At 44.8% G+C, this 20,027-nt stretch overlaps 1 protein-coding gene across 3 annotated transcripts in view; it reads left to right on the plus strand.

Annotated features, from left to right (window-relative positions):
- Positions 1-19,023, plus strand: part of SUSD4 (sushi domain containing 4) — a 141,997-nt gene extending 122,974 nt beyond the window's left edge. For 2 of the 3 annotated variants that reach the window (XM_012000995.1, XM_012000993.1), the window contains 4 exons: positions 10,508-10,699; positions 12,157-12,301; positions 16,220-16,602; positions 17,631-19,023. In XM_012000995.1, coding sequence (XP_011856385.1) covers positions 10,508-10,699; positions 12,157-12,301; positions 16,220-16,602; positions 17,631-17,659 — 749 coding nt within the window. In that variant the 3' untranslated portion in view covers positions 17,660-19,023. Of the gene's footprint in view, positions 1-4,779; positions 4,971-10,507; positions 10,700-12,156; positions 12,302-16,219; positions 16,603-17,630 lie in introns of those variants that run through there. The other variant, XM_012000996.1, reaches the window with a different exon arrangement.
- Positions 19,024-20,027: the final 1,004 nt, after the last annotated feature.

The following is a 20,027-nucleotide window of genomic DNA, read 5'->3' on the forward strand; positions in this document are numbered from 1 at the left end:
GAAGGAATGAGTGAAGGTAAAATTAAAACTTTTTCTTTTTCTTGATTGATCTAGTAGATAACAGTTTATTCAAAATAATAATATCAAAACAATAGTAACAATGTAATTGATTACATATACTTAGGTATATTACACACACACACACCACACACACACATATATATGCTTATATATAAGTGACATGAATGACAGCAATGATACAAGGGATGGAAAAGAGGACAAATTAGGATCACTTTGTAATTATAAGGTACTCATACTACCTGCAAAGTGGCATTGTGATATTTGAAAGTGGACTTGGATTCATTGTAAATGTTAATTGCAAACTGTGGTTGTTAAAGGCAACCACTAAAAAAAGTTTAAAAAGAAGTATAACTGATATGCTAAGACAGGAGAGAAAATGTAATCAGATAAAATGCTCAATTAAAACCAAAAAGAAATGCTGGAAGTGGAAGAAAAAGTGGAAGATAACAATAGCAACAAAGAACAAAGGCATCAAACAAAAAAAAAATAAAAAATATGGCAGAAAACTCAACTATATCAATAACCACTTTGAATGTCAATGGTCTAAATGCACCAATTAAAAGACAGAGATGGTCAGAGTCGATTTTTTTAAATGATCCAACTGTCTGTTTTTTACAAGAAACCCATTTTAAATATGAAGACAAATTAATATAAAATAAAAGAAAGTATATGGAAAAAATGTACCCTGCTAACAGTAATTAGAAGAAAGGAAGAGTAACTACTGTATATTTATTCCAAACAGAACAGATTTTATAGCAAGGAAAGTTATCAGTGATAAAGAAGAGCATTACATAAAAACAAAGGGGTCAATTCCCCAAGAATACCTAACAATCTTTAATGTGTATGCATTTAACAGAGCATCCAACTACATGAGGCAAAAATTGATAGACCTGCAGGGAGAAGTAGATAAATCCACTATTAGAGATTAACACACCTTTATTGGAAATGGACATATCCAGCAGGCAGAAAATCAGTAAGGACATAATTGATTTCAGCACCATCAATCATCAAACAATAATTGACATACATAGACTACTTCATTTAACAACAGCAGAAAACACATTCTTCTAAGTCCATATGGAACACTCACCAAGATAGCCCACATTCTGAGCATAAAACATACCTTAACAAATTTAAAAGAATGGAAATAATACAATGTCTGCTTGTAGACCACAGTAGAATTAAACAGAAATCAACACCAGAAAGATGATAGGAAAATCTCAAAATGCAAACGGTGTACTTCTGAATAACATGAGTCAAAGAAGAAATCTCAGAGAAATTTTAAAAATATTTTTAACTAAATGAAATGAAAACACAACTTATCAACATTTGTGGGATGTAGTGAAAGTAGTGCCTAAATGAAAATTTCTAGCATTGAATGCGTATGTTAGAAAAGAAGAAAGATCTAAAATGAATAATCTAACTTTTTACCTTAGGAAACTAGTAAAAGAAGAGAAAATTAGATACAAAGTAAGCAGAAAAAAGAAATAAGAATTAGAGCAGGAATCAATGAAGTTGAAAACAGGAACTCAATAGAGAGAATCAACAAAACCAAAAGCTGGTTATTTGAAAAGATTAATAAAATCAATAAACCACTAACCAGGCTAACTAAGTAAAAAGAGAAAGAACATAAATTACTAATATCAGAAATGAAAGAGTGGACATCACTACAGATCTCATGGTCATTAGAAGGATAATAAAGGAATGCTGTGAACAACTGTATGCTCACATATTTGATAACCTAGATGAAATGGGCCAAGTCCTTGAAAGACACAATCTGCCAAAACTCACACAAGAAGAAATAGACTATCTGAATAGGCCTATATCTATTTTAAAAGTTGAATCAATAATTAATAACTTTTCCAAATGGAAAGCACTAGGCCTAGATGTATTTGCTGGTGAATTCTACCAAACATATAAGGAAGACATTATACCAATTCTCTATAATCTCTTTTGGAGGATAGAAGCAGAAGGAGTACTTCCTGACTCATTCTGTGAGGCCAGCATTACTCTAATACCAAAACCAGACAAAGGCATTACAAGAAAAAAAAACTACAGATCAATATCTTTCATGAACATAGATGCAAAAATCCTCAACAAAATGTTAGCAAATCCAATCCAATAAAGTATTAAAAAATTATACACCATGACCAAGTGGAATTTATCCCAGATATGCAAGGCTGGTTCAGCATTTAAAAATCAATTAATGCAATTCATCACAACAACTGACTAAAAAAGAAAAATCATTTCAATAGATACAGAAAAGGCATTTGACAAAATCCCAAACCAATTTATGATTTTAAAAAAACTCTCAGTTAACTAGAAATAAAGGGCAACATCCTCAACTGTATAAAAAATATCTACAAAAAACCTACAGCTAACACCATACTTAATGAAGAGAAACTAGAAGCTTTCCCATAAGATCAGGGACAAGGCAAGGATGTTCTCTCTCACCACTCCTTTTCAACATCATACTGGAAGTTCCAGTTAATGCAATAAGTCAAGAGAGGGAAATTAAAGGTATGCAGATTGGAAAGAAAGAAGTAAAACTATCTTTTTCACAGGTGACATGATCATCTATGTAAGAAATCCAAAATAATTAATCAAAAAACCCTCCAATAACTAATAAACAATTATAGCAAGGTTGCAGGATACAAAGTTAGTATACAAAGATTAATCACATTCCTATATACTAGCAATGAACAAGTGGAATTTGAAATTAAAAACATAATACCATTTACATTAGCTGCCCCTAAAATGAAATGCTTAGACACAAATCTAACAAAATATGTACAAGATCTATCTGAGGAAATCTACAAAACTCTTATGGAAGAAATCAAAGAACTAAATAAATGGAGAGATAGTCCATGTTCATGGATAGGAATGCTCAATATTGTCCAGATGTTCGTTCTTCCCAACTTGCTCTATAGATTCAATGTACTCCTAATCAAAATTCCAGCAAGTTATTTTCTGGTATTATTAAACTAATTCTAAAGTTTATATGGGGAAGCAAAAAACTGAGAATAGCCAACACAATATTGAAGGAGAACAAAGTGGGAGGACTGACATTGCCTGACCTCAAGACATACCATAATGCTACAGTAATCAAGACAGTGTGGTATTAGTGAAATAATCGACAAATAGATCAATGGAACAGAATAGAGAGCCCAGAAGTAGACTTACATAAATATAGTCAACTGATATTTGGCACAGGATCAAAGGCAATATAATGGAACAAGATAGACTTTTCAACAAATAATGCTGGAACTATTGGGCATCCATATACAAAAAAAAAAAAAAAAAAAGCTAAACACAGATCTTACACTCTTCCATAAAATTAATTCACAATAGCTCATATACCTAAACGTAAAATGCAAAACTGTAAAACTCTTAGAGTATAACATGGGAGAAAATTCAGATGACCTTGTGTATGGCGATGTCTTTTTAGATACAACACCAATGGCATGATGTGTGAAAGAAATAATTGATTAGTTGGACTTTGTTAAAATTAACAACTTCTGTTCTGCAAAAGACAATGTTAACAGAATGAGAAGACAAGCCACATACTTGTAGAAAATATTTGCAAAAGGCACATCTGATAAAGGACTGTTATCCAAAATATACAAGGAACTATTAAAAGTCTACAACAAGAACACAAACAACCTGATTTAAAAATGTTCCAAAGACCTTAACACCGTAGAAGATATACAGATGACAAACAGCATATGAAAAGATGCTTCATGTCATATGTCATCAGGAAATGCAAATTAAACAAGAGAGATCACTACTTACCTATTAAAGTGACCAAAATCTGGAACACGTACAAACCAAATGCTAAAGAGGATGTGGAACAACAGGAACTCATTTGTTGCTGGCAGGAATGCAAAGGGATATAACCACTTTGGAAGACAGTTTGGTGGCTTCTTACAAAACGAAACATACTCTTGTATGATCTGGCAATCTTTCTCCTTGATATTTACACAAAGAAACTGAAAACTTATGTCCACAGCAAAACCTGCACACAAACGTTATAGCAGCTTTATTCATAATTGCCAAAACTTAGAAGCAACCAAGATGTCCTTCAGTAGGTGAATGGATAAATCAACTATGATACATCCAGACAATGGAATATTATTTAGCACTAAAAAGAAATTAACATTCAAACCATGAAAAGATATGAAGGAACTTTAAATGCCTATTACTAAGTGAAAGATACCAATCTGAAAAGCCTATGTACTGTTCTATTCCAACTATATGACATTTTGGAAAAGGCAAAACTGTGATGACAGCAAAACGATCAGTGATTGCCAGGGTTTGGGGGTGGGTGGGGCAACGAACAGGCAGGGCACAGAGGATTGGGGAGGGGGCAGTGAAACTACTTTGCATGATACTTGAATGGTGGATACATGTCACTACACATTTATCCAAACCCATAGAATGTATGACACCAAGAGTGAACCCTGATGTAAACTCTGGACTCTAAGTGATAATGATGTGTCAATGTGGGTTCATCAGCAGTAACAAATGCACCACTCTGGTGGGGATGTGGATAATGGGGAAGGCTGTACTTGAGTGGGAGCAGGGAGTATATGGGAACTTCCTGTACCTTCTGCTCAATATTGCTGTGAACCTAAAACTGCTCTTAAAAATAAAGTCTGTATTTTTTTAGAAAGAAAAGGGCTGTAAGGTTTTTTTTTTTTCAATCAATCAAGAGAAATAGTCTTCTTATGTTTTCATATTTACACTTCTTTTTTTCAGGAGGAAGACCTGAACATCTTTTCCCTGTCCTTTATTTCCCACACATCAGGTTGGCAGCTGCTATGCTTTATTTTTGCCCTGTGTTAAAGTCCTCTCCCACCCCAGCACCTACCTGTTCCTCAACTAGCACCACCACATCTCTGTTCTAAATGTTGTTCTCCTGCAATAAAGGACGTTTGAATTAAACATTCCATTTTTATCGTATACCGTATTTCACCATCGTCTGCACACCTGTTAGTACATCAAGGGAAGAACCAACTGGCATTGTTTTGAAGGTGTTAGAAACGTTGACCTCTTTATTTTAGTGTGTATCTCAGAGGTGGGACTGGCAAAGCTCTATTTCACGTCACTAAGACATCCCTAAAATGTACACAGATTCTTGCGTGTGGTGTCCGTCGGGTGAAGCTATGAGGCTATGAAAAAACTATTATCACGTCTCACCTTTTTTCCCCCACTGAAAAATGAGACCAGACACAGCATGAAAATTGCAGCTCATTGACTACAGGAGAGAAGCGGACAGGGAACCGCCTCTGGTTTATTGTGAAAACTTTGACATTTCCATTCACTCAAATAGCAAATGTTTATCAAGAATCATGCTGGATGCTACAGGAGTTAGAAAAACTCTAGAGACACGGCCCCCGTTCTCAAAGAGTTTACGGATCTGTACAAGTATTAGGCATATAAAATGCACAAACTGCCCGGAAACTGCAAGATCACTGCCTGTGCGCTCAGGGAAGGCTTCCCAAAGTGGCTGGTGTTTGTGTTGGAATTAAATCTGCATAGGAGGAAATAGCCAGAGGGAGGGTGAGGAAAGGACACTAAATTGAGAGGAGGCTGGACCAGGAGGGAAGGCTTATCTGGGTAAATTGCAGTCTTATAGCAGCTCCATCCAGCCCAACTCAGGCCATTCTTGGCCAACACAGGGAAGACTTCAGGTCCCATGCCTCAGCACCTCATCCTTTGGTCCTGCCTCCCCCTATCTAGTCCACCTCTGGGAAGCTCCATAAGAGACTAAATATGGTAAAAACTGGACTCTGCTGCCATTTGTGTAGGTAGGAATTTTCCACCTAGTCTGAAAAGAGCCGTTACCCTCTGTCATGAAACAAGGAGCAGAGACTTCACACTGGGACAGGAATCATCCGTTTCTGGCTGAGTGTCTGCAGAGCCTTGCTTGGATTCTGCCTGTAACTGAATGTCCAGACTCCAAGCCTCACAAAAGCCCTAACTGTTGCTAATAATGTCTAAAGTAAGAAACATTAAGAAAAATGGAGTTGCAGAAGGATCTTTTTTCATGCCACCCACAGGTTTTCCCCGGGTGTATTTTCCTTAGAACTAGCAACTGACGGGATATGAGTCACAGGCTGAGCCTAAAGGAGTTCTAAGATAAGAACGGAAAAAGTGCCATAGCCCGGTCCACTTTTACTCACTGGAATTTCTAGGAACACACAGGTTATTTGAAATGCCAGCCACGTGGCCATTGTTCACGGGGCTGTTTGCCACGTGTCTGAGGCCTCTGGGTGTGGGAGTGTGTCCGTCCGTCTGTCTGTCTGTGTGGAACTGTCTGTTAGGGAAGGTGTGGAGAGGAGGTGGTAGCAGAACTCAGTTGAGCCCCATAGTGAGAGGCTGTGTTGGGTGAGAGGTGGAAGTCCCCTAAGCCATGGGTATTTTTATATTGGGATTTTAAAATAAACCTCCCTAAAGTTTAAAATTAATAATACTTTTGTTGTTGTTTCCTTCCAAGTTAAAAGAAACGCTCCCACCCTCTACCCTCACCACACCACACGGGGCTTTCCTTTACAACAAAGCTAATGGTCTGCCAGGTGCAATCATTATAAACACTACAAGGTGTGAAGATAAATGTTTCTACTTGGGGGGAAAATGCATCTCCATTACCAGCCGATTATGACAGTCTCAGAGTTAAAGCCTCTACAATGGATGGTTTTTATCTGGCCTCTGAGAAAATGTGGTGATGAGATAGATGCGTTCACATTCTCTGAATGTTTGGGGCCTCCCTGGTGCAATCCCAGGTATCCTAATTGCATAAGGAGCCTGGTGGTGCCCCAGTATGGGAAGGGCAGCATGGGAACCTCAGCAAGTTTGGACCAGTGATACTAATAGCTATTATTTCTTAAGTGCCTGCTGTGTCCCTGGCATTTGTGTTATGCGGTTTTCATACATCTTCAAATCCTCGCAACAACTGGAGGAGTTGGGAATTGTTTCACTCATTAGACAGACGGGAAAGCTAAGACCCCACGAAGTCAAACAAGCTGCCTAACACCCTGAAGCTCATCAGTGGTAGAGCTGAGGTTTGAACACAAATTTGGGTAACTCCACAGCCCACGCCCCTATATGCCACTCTGTGCTGCCTGCCTTTGCTCATTAAATGATTGATCGAATGGTTGATCTGTACGGTACAGAAATTCTTGAGCACACCATGGGACCATTTGCCTTGGAGTGAATGCAGTGATTTGAACAGTCGTTCATTCTTTAGGCCCAGTGAGAAAAAAATGCTGCTGATAACAAACTTGCATACATTTATGTGGGCTCTTTTATGATGTTTTCTGTGCTTTGAGAACAGTTTTGGTAATTTTCTAATCCTACAGTGGCCCTCGGGGGCTTGTTTAGAGAGCCTTTGAGGAGAAGTGCCTTCCTGCTCTGTGTACGTTTTTCTGTTTCATAAAAATGTTAGATATTTAAGGTGTACAACATGATGTTTTGAGATACATCTACACAGTGAAATGATTAATACAGTCAAGTAACTTAACATAATCCATTTCCTGAAATCTACTCTGTTAGTGAATTTCCAGTGTATAATACAGTATTATTAACTGGAGTCTGGATACTATACATCAGAGCTCTGGACTTCATCCTATGGAACTGCACCCTTTTACCCTTTGACCTACATCTTCTGATTTCCTCCACCTCCCCAACCCTGGTAACCACTGTTCTGCTCCCCGTTTTTATGTATTCAACTTTTTTAGATTTCACATATAAGTGAAATCGGGCAGTATCTGTCTTTCTGTGCTTGGTTCATTTCACTTAGCAGAATGTCCTCCAGGTTTATCCATTGTGTCCTAAATGGCAGGATTTCCTTCTTTTTTAGGGCTGAATAATATTCTGTGGTGTATATTGCCCATATTTTCTTTATCCATTCATCAGTCAATGGACACTTGCCATACCCTTGACCACAGAAAGGGGCTCCTGTCCCAGAGAAGATGCCGCTCCTGAGCGTACAGGAGTGCTGGGGAACCCTTCAGCAGTGCACGGAAGGGGGTCCCCAGGCAGTCCTGGGGCCACTGGAGACCCCTTCCTTGTGTTCTCCCAATAATTGAGTAGAGGAGAAGCAGCATGGAGGAGGGCCTCCGAGGAGAGAAGAGCCCTTACTGCCACATCCCTGGATCTCCCAGAACCAGTTCAACAACACGGCCAGTGCCTTTTTCTCTCTTCCTCTTCCTCATCAGCTGTCCTTCCCTTTGCTTCCTTCTGCTTTATTTCCTGGGGATGCTCCCAGAGCACCCTGGTGGCAGCAAATTTGAAAAGAGCCCCTGTTTGTGGAAATGCAAGTGGTTATGTGACTACATTTGCCAGCCCAGGAGATACCCTGGGGCAGGGCAACAGAAAGCTCCTGGGCCTCAGAGTTAGAGTTCAAAGCCTATCTCTGCCAGTGTCCACCTGTGGGATCCGCACAGCAGCCACCTGACAACCACCATTGACTGAGCACACCCTGGGCCTGCCAGCCTCAGATCTCCCCTGGACCTTCCCTGCACTGCACCAGATCTAGACAGGCTGTCCGCCACAGACCCGTTTCCCAGATCCGCTTGGCACCTGGCTGCCCACTGGCTTTGTCCAGAGGGAGCCTGGACGGTGGGCAGGTGGAGGACCAGGCTACTTCTCCCTCACTGTTCCTACCCTGGGGGCATCTCCAGCAGGGTCTGAGCATCCCCAGGCTCCAGTTCCCACGTGACAGACCTCCATGGTTCCACCTTCCACTAGGGACCCCAGCAACAAGACCCCGTCATCCCACCAGCCCAGGAGTGGTAGTGTCTTCCTACTCTTACTAATCTCAGGGTGTACCTGCTGGCTTCTCCACTTTGCCATCACCTTGTTAAATTCCATCTTTTTAGATACTCGAGTCCTGGTTTTCCCTGAACAATCACAGTTTATCAGCCCTGAACTAAGCCCTCACCAGCATTTCTCAAAATAGCCCTCAGAGACTCTTGTACAGCTGAGGACCCTGAAGCTCAGAGATGAGCAGGGATTGGTTTAGGGTCACTCAGCTGGTGAGTAGTTCAGCCGGAATTCAGACCTAGGTCTGTCTAGAGCATGTCTGGACTTCTACTCACTACTCTAGTTGCTTCTCTGAGTTTCTGTTTCCCCTTCTCTGAAAGAACCAACAAGATCTACACTGCAGTGTTTTGTTTGCAGGACTAGAGAGAGTGCCTGTAGCGTGCCTCTGACCCTGCTTCACACACCGCGGGACACCCCCAGCAGGGTGGCCTGCTCTGCAGGGAGGGCCATCTTGTTATCCAGCCTCAGTGGGCACCCACTGCTGCCAGTGAGTAGTTTCAGTGGCCAGTGTGGAGTGGGCACCTATTCTAGCCTGTATGGTGGGCAGTGCCTGTTCTGCACTGGCCAGGGTGTTTGGTTACCCCAAGGAAGGGAATCAAAAGTTAACTCTTTTTGGTTTTGGTTGGTTTTTTGTTTGTTTGTTTGTTTGTTTGTTTGTTTGTTTTTGGCCAAAGTTCTTACTGGTTTCCATGATTGTGGGTTTGAAGCTGGCATTGGTAGAATCTGTGGTTTGACTGTTTTTTTAAGAATGTTTAAGCGGCAGCGCTGTTTATTTCTCAGTCCTCATCCAAGAAAGAGCTCCTTGTGGCATAAAAGGCACCCAACTCCCACTGAAGCCGTCTTTCTGGGACAGAGATGGAACCATTCTTACCTTGCAACCTAGAATGCAGTACCAAGATAGGACACTAAAAACAACTTTTTCTTCCCCTAACATGATGGAATATTCGAGTCAGAACCCTAAGGCATCATCCTAGAATAGAATAAGCTTCCATTTGACAGAGGAGAAAAATCAAGGCTCAAAGAGGTTAAGGGATCTGTTTAAGGTCATGCAGTGTGGTGTGGTGGCAGAACCAAGCCTCATGCCTAAAGCACCTAACTCTGGTTACCATGGAGGCTGTGCCCTGGCTCTGCAGGCAGAGCTAGAAGAACTGCTGCATGTTCGTCATTGGCCAAGCCTCAGCAGGGCTGTAGGGGATCAGGTTAGGGACACTGCCCTGGATTTTAATAGACCCAAATTACTACTGTCGTCACAGAAACAGGCTTGGGATAACTTTGCCTTTCAGTAAAGATTTTGTCCAGAAATATCTTAATTTTATTTACTAGGTTATCTGGCACATAATAGCATGCATTATTAATAGAGTAGCTTAATACTCTCTATTGAATAGGCATACTCTTTGCATTGTAAAATGAACCTCTCTTTTATGATGTACTTCACAATGCCATGTCACAAAAGCACGTGCTCAGAATATTACAGCAGGCTTCCATTCCACCTTCCATGAAATACTAAAAAAGAGATCATCTCTAGTGCAACTCAGTAGCCTCGTGATTAATCCATAAGCACATCTTTAACTGAGTTCTCCTAGGCCATTCTTTGTCTTAAGGGCTTCAGACAAAGGTGAGCATGTGGTTCTCAAACTCTTATTCTCCCCTACTGCCCAAGTTTGTCCACTGCCTCCAATGGTGAGTCACGGAGATTTCGTCTGCCATCCGCGGCCTTGTGAACGCTACAACCATGGAACCGTGGTGGAGTTTTACTGTGATCCTGGCTACAGCCTCACCAGCGACTACAAGTATATCACCTGCCAGTATGGAGAGTGGTTTCCTTCCTATCAAGTCTACTGCATCAAATCAGGTAAGTCTGAAGGTCTCGCCCTGGACGATGATGGACCCTCCTTGGACCATCTGCACATAGTGGGCGGTGGTTATGTACCAAGCTGTATCTCTCCTCCCACGCCCAGTGTCAGGAACAGAATATTGAAACATATCATTGCGGGTCGATGGGGCTGCTGTTGGGCTCTGTGCCAGATGCTTATAGGTCCTGTTCAGAGGGTCGGGGTCAAGAGTATTAACCTGTCTGCTGGAGGTCCTTCCATGGAGGCTAGGGGTCTAGGGACCCTGTTCAGAGGGTCAGGAGTATTAACCTGCCATTCCCAGGTTAAAATGCTGACCCTCTGCACAGGGTCCCTAGACCCCTAGTCTCCATGGAAGGACCTCCAGCCTCTGCACTCTTTTTTCTCCCAGCCTTATCCCTTTCCACTGGTAAGGACACAGGCCTATGGGTGTGACCAGAATTACATGCATTGCCCTGGACCGAAGCGATGCATAACTTTACCTTTCTCTTCCATTCAAGGATGCATATCAGAATACAAATGATACTGTGGGTAACACCTGATCTCACTTATAAAACTATAGGCCATTTGCAAGCTTCAGGGCTTCATGGTTAAAAGCAAATGACTTACTTGCAAACCACCTTCCCCACTGGCCTCAGTGCACCCGGGCAGTGACCACAGGATAGAGATTGGGGCGCCAGCATACACCCACTGTCTCCTTCCCACTCTCCCCAGCCCTTTCCAGGCTGGGGATGCTGCCCTGAGCAGTGTTGATGACTGCATGCATCTCCCCTGGACACAAGGAAGCGCTTGTTAATGCCGGGTCTCTGGAGGTGCACACATGATCCTGTGAGCCAGCGAGGGGAGAAGTGCAGAGAGAGTGTCTAAGAGGGTGGGCATGACAAGGCAGGGAGGTGTCTAGGAGACAGACAGGGTGGACTGTGCCCAAAGGATAAGAATCTCTTCTGGAAGGGTCTGCTTCTGCTGCCCCTGACCTGGCAGGCAGTTGATAGGGCATCAGAGCTGTGGAACAGGGGTCCCCTTTACCCTCTGTTTCTTGCTTTACCCAACCCCACAGCATATCCCAGAACACTCACAAAGGGCCCAGCTTCCCACTCCCCTAGCCCTTGGTCCATTTCGGAGCAACTTCTCCAGGCAAGAGGGATGCCCACCTTTGTTCTCAAGAGGCAGATGCGTTATTTGAGCCTGGGCCAGGCCTGCGCCTGGGACTAGAATGTGAGCATGCAGGTCTGCAACCTGGCAGAGCCCATGCCGGAGACAGGTTTTTAGTGTTGGGTGGATCTTGATGCAATTTCCATGAGCTGCAGGGACACATGGTATCTCCGGGGAGCCCTGGGGATCAGAGGCACCTTGCGTACATCTCTTGTGCCAAATAAATCCAGCAAATGAGCCCACGGGGAACCTTGGCACCTCTCATGGTCTGGGAGCCTCACATACAGCTTTGTTCTCCCTCACGCAGAGCAAACATGGCCCAGCACCCACGAGACCCTCCTGACCACGTGGAAGATTGTGGCGTTCACAGCAACCAGTGTGCTGCTGGTGCTGCTGCTCGTCATCCTGGCCAGGATGTTCCAGACCAAGTTCAAGGCCCACTTTCCCCCCAGGTCAGTTTCATGTCTTGGCAGCTATGGCTCAAGGTCTGACTCAATGCAGCCACCCTTAGCAGCAGAGAGAATGTGATGAGTGAAAAGCTGGAGCTCCTAAGGGAAACAGGGGAGAGCAAAAACCATGTTCTGGGATGTTTTGAGCACCAAGGTAGAGACAGACCTCATTTTCCTCTTTCTTTCCTAGCTCTCCCCCTCCTTCTTGCAGTAGACCCTTCGCAGGTGGGCATCATGGGGGGCAAGCGATGGGATCACAGGGTGAGGACTGCGGGCTGTGGACTGCTCCACCCAGGGGCACCATTCCCACCATGGTCACCCTGCATGTGGCCCTGGAGTGAGGCACCACGCAGCTCAGTTCATAGGGAGGGTAAGACGCGCACACAGCTGACTGGGACACAGGTCAGAGGTGTGTGAACAAAGGTATTAGGCATTGAGAAGCCTCAGGAAGGAAAAAAGACTTTCCTGATTCCAGGGAGAATCAGGAAAGGGCTAGTGAGAGTCTTCCATGAAGTCTGATCTGAACCCCTGAAGTGGGACCTGTGGAAGGCACTTCTCCATCCTTCTCAGCTGCACCAATCAGCTTGGGTTGGTATCTTCAGCCTCAAGTCGTCATCACCAACGAGAACTGCACCAGCACCCTTAGGAACAAAGAAGAGCCACCCAGCACTACTGCAGGCCAGTCATCGTTCCTGGAGGGAGAAGTAGTTTAGAAAGCAAAAGGATAAGTTTATGAGCATTAAGAAGAGGAGGTAAGGATAGCAAAACACCGCAGAACACTAGCCAGGGGCCACTGATACAAGCTGTCTTTTCCTTGCCTTCTGTGGCCATGTCAGAGTCTTCTCATTTTAGAACCTAATGCTTCAGAAAAGGGCATTTGTTTTTTTGCCCACAGGGACAACCTAGTCCCTAGAGTCATATGTACCTGAAAAAGGGACTATTGCTCGTGGAGGAGAAGGCTCCTGGAATTAACCACTTCTCTCTTCCCTCCAGGAAAATGCAGTGTGCCTCTCACACCTTCCAGCTGTGAGAGGAGTGAAGGAAGCGGGCAGAGCTGCTGGAGACAGCACCTGCCCGCCTTCGCCCTTAACCTCACACCCCACAGGGCGGCCTTCCTCACATAGCAATTCTTCCCTGCCTGGCAGCAGACACCCGCCATGGTCACAACCTGACAGGCACATCCCTCTCTCCCTAGCCACAAATGTGTGCTAGATGTGGGTGTCACCTGCATCCCTCCCCAGGCCCAGAGGTGTGTTAGTGCCATCCTGGTGCCACAGCAAGCTCTTGCTACGATGCTGAAACCTTCCTTCCTCTCCAACCTGCTATCCACTCTCTGTCTTCCACGTTATTATATATTCATCAAGGGACCGTATCCTATCATTGAGCAATTATAGTACCTCAAGAAGGCCTAAGGATTACAAAGAGAAAGCCAACCCACAGGGCTGTGATTGATAGTGCATTCGAGTACTTTAAAAGGGCCCTCAGAGCTATTTTTCTCCATATTCTTGGAAGAAAAGTTTCCAGGATATCCACTAGGTATTAAGGTTTTTTAAAAATGTTCTCAAAACCCTTTCACACGATGTTCTTCAGCCCTTGAGTCTTTCATCTTATATTATTCTTGAGTTGTTTGGGGAAGGTTGGCTTCAAATACATGACATGAATCCAAATACATGACCAGAATCTCAAGGGCAAACCAAGAATGGACTTTTTTTCTCCAGGTTCCACAAGAGTAGAGCCTGCAGGGATGTTGATGAGGGGTGTATGAGGGCTAAGTTGCATGGTGGGGACATGTGGAGGGGAAGCTGCCAGATCGTGGGAGCTGTAGCCTGGGTGTGGAATGTTAGGGTGAGGAATGGAGAAGAGAGGCGTCTCTTCATCCGGGCCTAGACAACATGGAGGTGCCAGGGACAGTGAGGAGGCAGGGAGTCCCAAGTGAGAAGGAGGCCAGCACAAGACAGCGAAGTGGCCAGAGAGGAAGGGAGCATCATTGTCAAGGACGCAGTAACTAGTGGTGGCTGTGGAGGGAGAGCAGTCTGGCTCGGAGCAAGCTCCTCCTTTCCTCCCGCCTCCTGCCTTCTACCCGCTGAAGAGCACGATCTTGGTGGTCTCCTGCCCTCTCTGGGCAGCTTTTAAGAGCTTCGGGACAAGGAGTCCACCACCATAATCTCCAAGCCTTTGCAAGATGTTTCAAAAAGTCAGTGGACTTGAGCATTAGAGAGACACACAGCCTTTGCTTCCCCTCCACCCCCAGACATTTCATTTTTTTGGGTTTAGAGCCCCTGCCGCCAGCACTCAGAGATTCAGGGTCTGCCCACCCAGCTGGGTCTTCTCTTCCTGATATTTTACCTTTGGCCTCCTCCCTCAGCACCAATTCCCAGCAGAGACAATAAGAAACCAAGTTCCAGCCGGGCACGGTGGCTCATGTCTATAATCCCAGCACTCCAGGAGTCCGAGGCAGGTGGATCACCTGAAGTCAGGAGTTCGAGACCAGCCTAGCCAACATGGTGAAACCTTGTCTCTCCTAAAAATACAAAAATTAGCTGGGGGTGGTGGCGCATGCCTGTAATCCCAGCTACTCAGGAGGCTGAGGCAGGAGAATCGCATGAGCCCGGGAGGCGGAGGTTTCAATGAGCTGAGATCGTGCCATTGCACTCCGGCCTGGGTGACAGAGCAAGACTGCATCTCAAAAAAAAAAAAAAAGAAACCAAGTTCCATTGGCTACTTCTTAGCCACCCTGGGTTCCTCTTGATGCCAGGAGCAGAGTGTGGGGGTCACACGGAACCCAGGCTGTGACGTCAGATGCCCCAGGCTCCAATCGGACAGTGTTGAATGTGCAGAGTACTGAGAAGCAAAGGGAGCAGGCCAGGAGCTGCGTGCGCGCCCACGCGAGGGAGCCCTGCAGACACGCAGACTCAATTTGCTGCGGCTCCTGGAGCCCTCACAGCAGCAGCCCAGGCCTTGCTTAGATGAGTGGTGGGAGGAAGGAGGTGGAGGTGAGCCTGTGCAGCTCGAACAGGTAGTGACATGGTGCTTACAGCTTTCCTTTTTTTTCCTTCTTTCCTGAGTTTTTTGTTTGTTTGTTTGTTTCTATCTAGACTAAGATGTAGTGATTTTTATACTATAGCAGAAAACAACAAAGAAACATGATGAGCATAGGGCCAGCTAGTCCCTCTGGGCACTCAGAGTCCACAGTTACAGTTTTTTGTTTGTTTGTTTGTTTGTTTGTTTTTTAAGAGATAAGGTCTCGTTCTGTTACCCAGGCTGGAGTGCAGTGGTGTGATCATGGCTTACTGCAGCCTCAAACTCCTTGGCGCCAGGGATCCTCCTGCCTCAGCCTCCTGAATAGCTGGGGCTACAGGCACATGCCACCACATGTGGCTAACATTTTTATTTTTTGTATAAACAGGGTTTGACTATGTTGCCCAGGCTGGTCTCAAACTCCTGGGCTCAAGCAAAACCTCCCAAAATTCTGGGATTGCCGGTGTGAGTCACCACACCTGGCCTATTTTCTATACTTTTAACAGTGCTATCCCACTTTCAATCCCATCCTACAGGACACTGCGGAGGAGCGCTGGCATGCTCTGTTAGAAAGGGTTATGTTGTCCCCTGCCCCATGAGCTTATGGCCAGAAGGCCAAAGCCCACAGGTCAAAGGAGCAAGGGAAAAGCATGAGGAGATAGGAGGACATGAGAGAGTGACAAGAAGAAGACCTCCTCTCTCCAGAGCGTCGGCAGCCGGGATGGCAGCATCGTCTTCCAGAGGAGCCCCTGAAAGGAGGCTGGTGCTTCCATATTATCCTCCATACCAGGCTCTGCTGCCCACCGTGGGCCCTGAGGACCCCGAGTGCAGGAAGGAGCGTGGGTGGCCTCATCCCCGGGGTGGCATGGCTCTGACATGTTGGCACTTCTTTCCTTTACACAGGGGGCCTCCCCGGAGTTCCAGCAGTGACCCTGACTTTGTGGTAGTAGACGGCGTGCCTGTCATGCTCCCGTCCTATGACGAGGCTGTGAGTGGCGGCTTGAGTGCCTTAGGCCCCGGGTACCTGGCCTCTGTAGGCCAGGGCTGCCCCTTACCCGTGGACGACCAGAGCCCCCCGGCATACCCCGGCTCAGGGGACACGGACACAGGCCCAGGGGAGTCAGAAGCCTGTGACAACGTCTCAGGCTCTTCCGAGCTGCTCCAGAGTCTGTATTCACCTCCCAGGTGCCAAGAGAGTACCCATCCTGCTTCAGACAACCCTGACACAATTGCCAGCACGGTGGAGGAGGTGGCATCCACCAGCCCAGGCATCGACATTGCAGATGGTAAGTGCTTGCCCCGAGGCCCAAGCCACACCTGCAAACACCTCCGCACCAGCATCTTCAAGCCAGCTCCTTGCTCCACACGCTCTACCCCCCAGCACAGAGTCGAATCAATCTGTTTACCTCTCACTCAGCTTAAATTGCTTCATGCTCTCTCTACATGTAGAGGCCTTGGGCAAGGCCAATTATTGTAAGGAATGATCATCATCTTGCAAGTAATGAGCCCATTAATGGAAATTTCAAGAGGCACCAAAAGGCAGTGAGCCATTCAGAGTAGAAAGGCAACAGTGGCCGGTGCTTTGTTTATGTAGTGTCCTTATGATCCGGAATGTTTTTCTTCTTTATTCCTTAATTAGGTAGGACTTCTGGAAGTGGGGTTTAGGGACAGGATGGTACATGCATGCCAGGAAGAAGGATCCAGAGGCACGCAGTAGGGCCCAGCAGTGTGTTCTAGCCCCAGAGTTCTGTGTACATAGAAGTTATTTTTACCAGATGTGAAGTAAAAGATGTATGTGTACCTGTCATAAGGAAGGGTAGATTCGTGGTAAAATAGGGAAAATGTGTCAGATTGATTAGGTCTCTGTTTCCTACAGAAGGGGAGCCCCAGTGCCACTTTGCAAATGAGAGCACTAATTTGGCTTATATTGAGAGTAAATGGCAGTAACAACATGGAAACAGAGGTCTCCTGGGCCACCACAGTGTTCCTTTTCTGTAAACCACACTGCCTTTCTGTAAATGAATTTGCAACTTTCTGGCTTGTAGGACCATTAGGGCCTATGGTTAAAATCTAACATTTTATTTTTTATGAACTGGAAATAAGATCATAATTGTTTTCTGGCAAAAAACAATTGTTACAGAAAGATGTTGTATAGGAGGTTGATTTCTTTGGTTATTAACTGGTATGTGAAACTTAACATTTTCTTATCCTCACTGATTTGAGAAACTGTAGATATTTTAATGAGGCATATAATTCCAGATTGTCATGGTGTTTTCTGGTTCTGTTAAGCTAATAACCGTCTCTTCTTTTACAGAGATTCCTCTAATGGAAGAAGATCCCTAATATGGGGCAGGATCCAGATAACTTTCCTGCTCCTTTGGGGAAAGGACCTTGTATCTTGGAGTGAGATCACAGAAGGATAGAGCTTGGGGGCAAAATGTCTAACTTACCTACATGGGGACCGCAGTTCACATTGTGCATCTCAGGCTCCACAGTGAGGCTGACAAACTGCAATGGCAGTGCTTTTAAATGAGATTTGAGGATTCGCCAAGACCCATGGGGAACCAGGGGCAGCGGAGAAGCCCTCGCACGGTCTTGGATGGAGGTGTTAAATGTGTATCGTGCTGTGGAACATGAGACAATTCCACGCACATCCCACCAAATCATCATGCATCCCATTGGCTGACAAGTCCTCCCCGCCCCCTCTGAAAGCATGTCACATTATGTAAATTTGCTTCTAAAACCTGCTTCCAACTGGCTCTGGACTCCAAATTTGGATGGGCCAGCCTCTGCAGAAAGTTTGTGTTGAGCTGCTGGAGGAACAGCAGAGCCTCCTGCACCCTCAGCAAGGGGCCGGCTCCCAAAGGAAAGGTCCTTGTGTGACATTTGGAGAATCTTCCTTCATCCAGACAACTCTACTCGAAGCAAGATGAAAGCAGGATGTGGCAGTTCCATTGAGAAAGGAAAGGAAAAAGACGGGCAGACTCTGCTTTCTGGAAATTTTTTCATGAAGTAGAGCTCGTGAACTCTGTGCTGTCTTCTGGTAACATATCATCAGTGTTTGTATTCATGAGTGGCACATGGATCCATGGCATTGGGTAAATCTGGGGGATTTTACACATGGTCAGAATGTATTTAAATACATCTCATGATGGAGACAGTAACCAAGGTAATGTTTTGTTTCAGCATTTTGAAAAGACCTAACATTTATCTCAGAATCATGAGCCTCTCTCTAGTTGACAATTGTCATTGTTCCCCCCAGCCCCAAATTCAACCATACATTTATTTTCCAAAACAGAAATTGTTTCTGTAAACATATCTCACCTTCAAAAGAAGTGTGAGGTTGGATTTTTCCCCCTTTTATTTGTCCTAAGATTCCAGAAGGCTGGCCTCCCAGCCCAGATAGCTCAGCCACCTCACCTGTCTATCATTCCTGCATTCCTACTTTGAGGGTCTCATGGTGCCCACTGGGTGTTGTTCCTAAGAAACTGATTGATTAAAAAATTTCCCAAAGTATCCTGAAATGTCTCTTCAAATACATGCTGATCTGTGGAGTTGATTCCTTTCGTTCTCTTGGTTTTAGACAAATGTAAACAAAACTCTGATCCATAAAATTGCTATGCTGATAGAGCGGTGAGGGCTGGAAGCTTGATCAAGTCCTGTTTCTTCTTGACACAGACTGATTAAAAATTAAAAAGAAAATGACAGTTTGAAGTGTGACTTTAATAGTGCAGTAGAGTCGGGTGGGCAGGGGCAGGGTGGTGACAGTGATCATGGATGATGGGATTCAGTGTAAGATTAAGAACAAGAGATGAAAGGAGATAACACACAGACAGTGCTCACCACCTAAATAGAGGTTGTCTCAGAGACCACTGGGCAAGTGCCTCATTTTCTACCAGGCGATTCAGAAGCAGCATGAGGGGCTATCTCTGATAGTCTCCCCTACAAAGTAGACAGCAGCAACATCAAGCTGCCTGACTGGCAGACCAAGTACAGGGATGCCTCTCCAGCCCACAGCACTTGGGGAGACAGGTACTAGAGTGTCTTAGTCCACTTGTGTTGCTATAAAGAATATCTGAGGCTGGGTAATGCATAAAGAAAAAAAGTGTATTTGGCTCACAGCTCTGCAGGCTGTATAGGAAGCATGGCACCAGCATCTGCTTCTCATGAAGGCTTCAGGGTGCTTCCACTCATGGCAGAAAGGAAGGAGAGAGTTGGCATGTACAGAGATCACATGGCAGGAGGAGGCCAGAGAAAGGGGAGGGGGCCAGGCTTTTTTTTAACAGCCAGCTCTTGTGGGAACTAATAGAGCAAGAATTCACTCATTACTGCAAGGCTGGCACCAAGCCATTCATGAGGGATCCTTCCCATGACCCAAACACCTCCCATTAGGCCTCACTTTCAACACTAGGGATCAAATTTCAACATGAGATTTGGAGGGATCAAACAAACCAAACTATAGAATTCTACCCCCAAGGCTTCCAAATCTCATGTGATTTTCTCAGTGCAAAATACAGTCATTCGTCCCCCAAGTCTTAACTTGTTCCAGCATCAACTCAGAAGTCCATAATCTCATCTGAGACTCAAGGGAACTTCCTTATACTGTGAGCCTATAAAATCAAAATCAAGTTGTTTACTTCCAAGATACAATAGTGGGACAGACATTGGGTAAACATCCCCATTCCAAAAGGGAGAAATCAGCCAAAACAAA

This window comes from Mandrillus leucophaeus, unplaced genomic scaffold, assembly GCF_000951045.1.
Source record: "Mandrillus leucophaeus isolate KB7577 unplaced genomic scaffold, Mleu.le_1.0 Scaffold645, whole genome shotgun sequence".
Taxonomy (NCBI): domain Eukaryota; kingdom Metazoa; phylum Chordata; class Mammalia; order Primates; family Cercopithecidae; genus Mandrillus; species Mandrillus leucophaeus.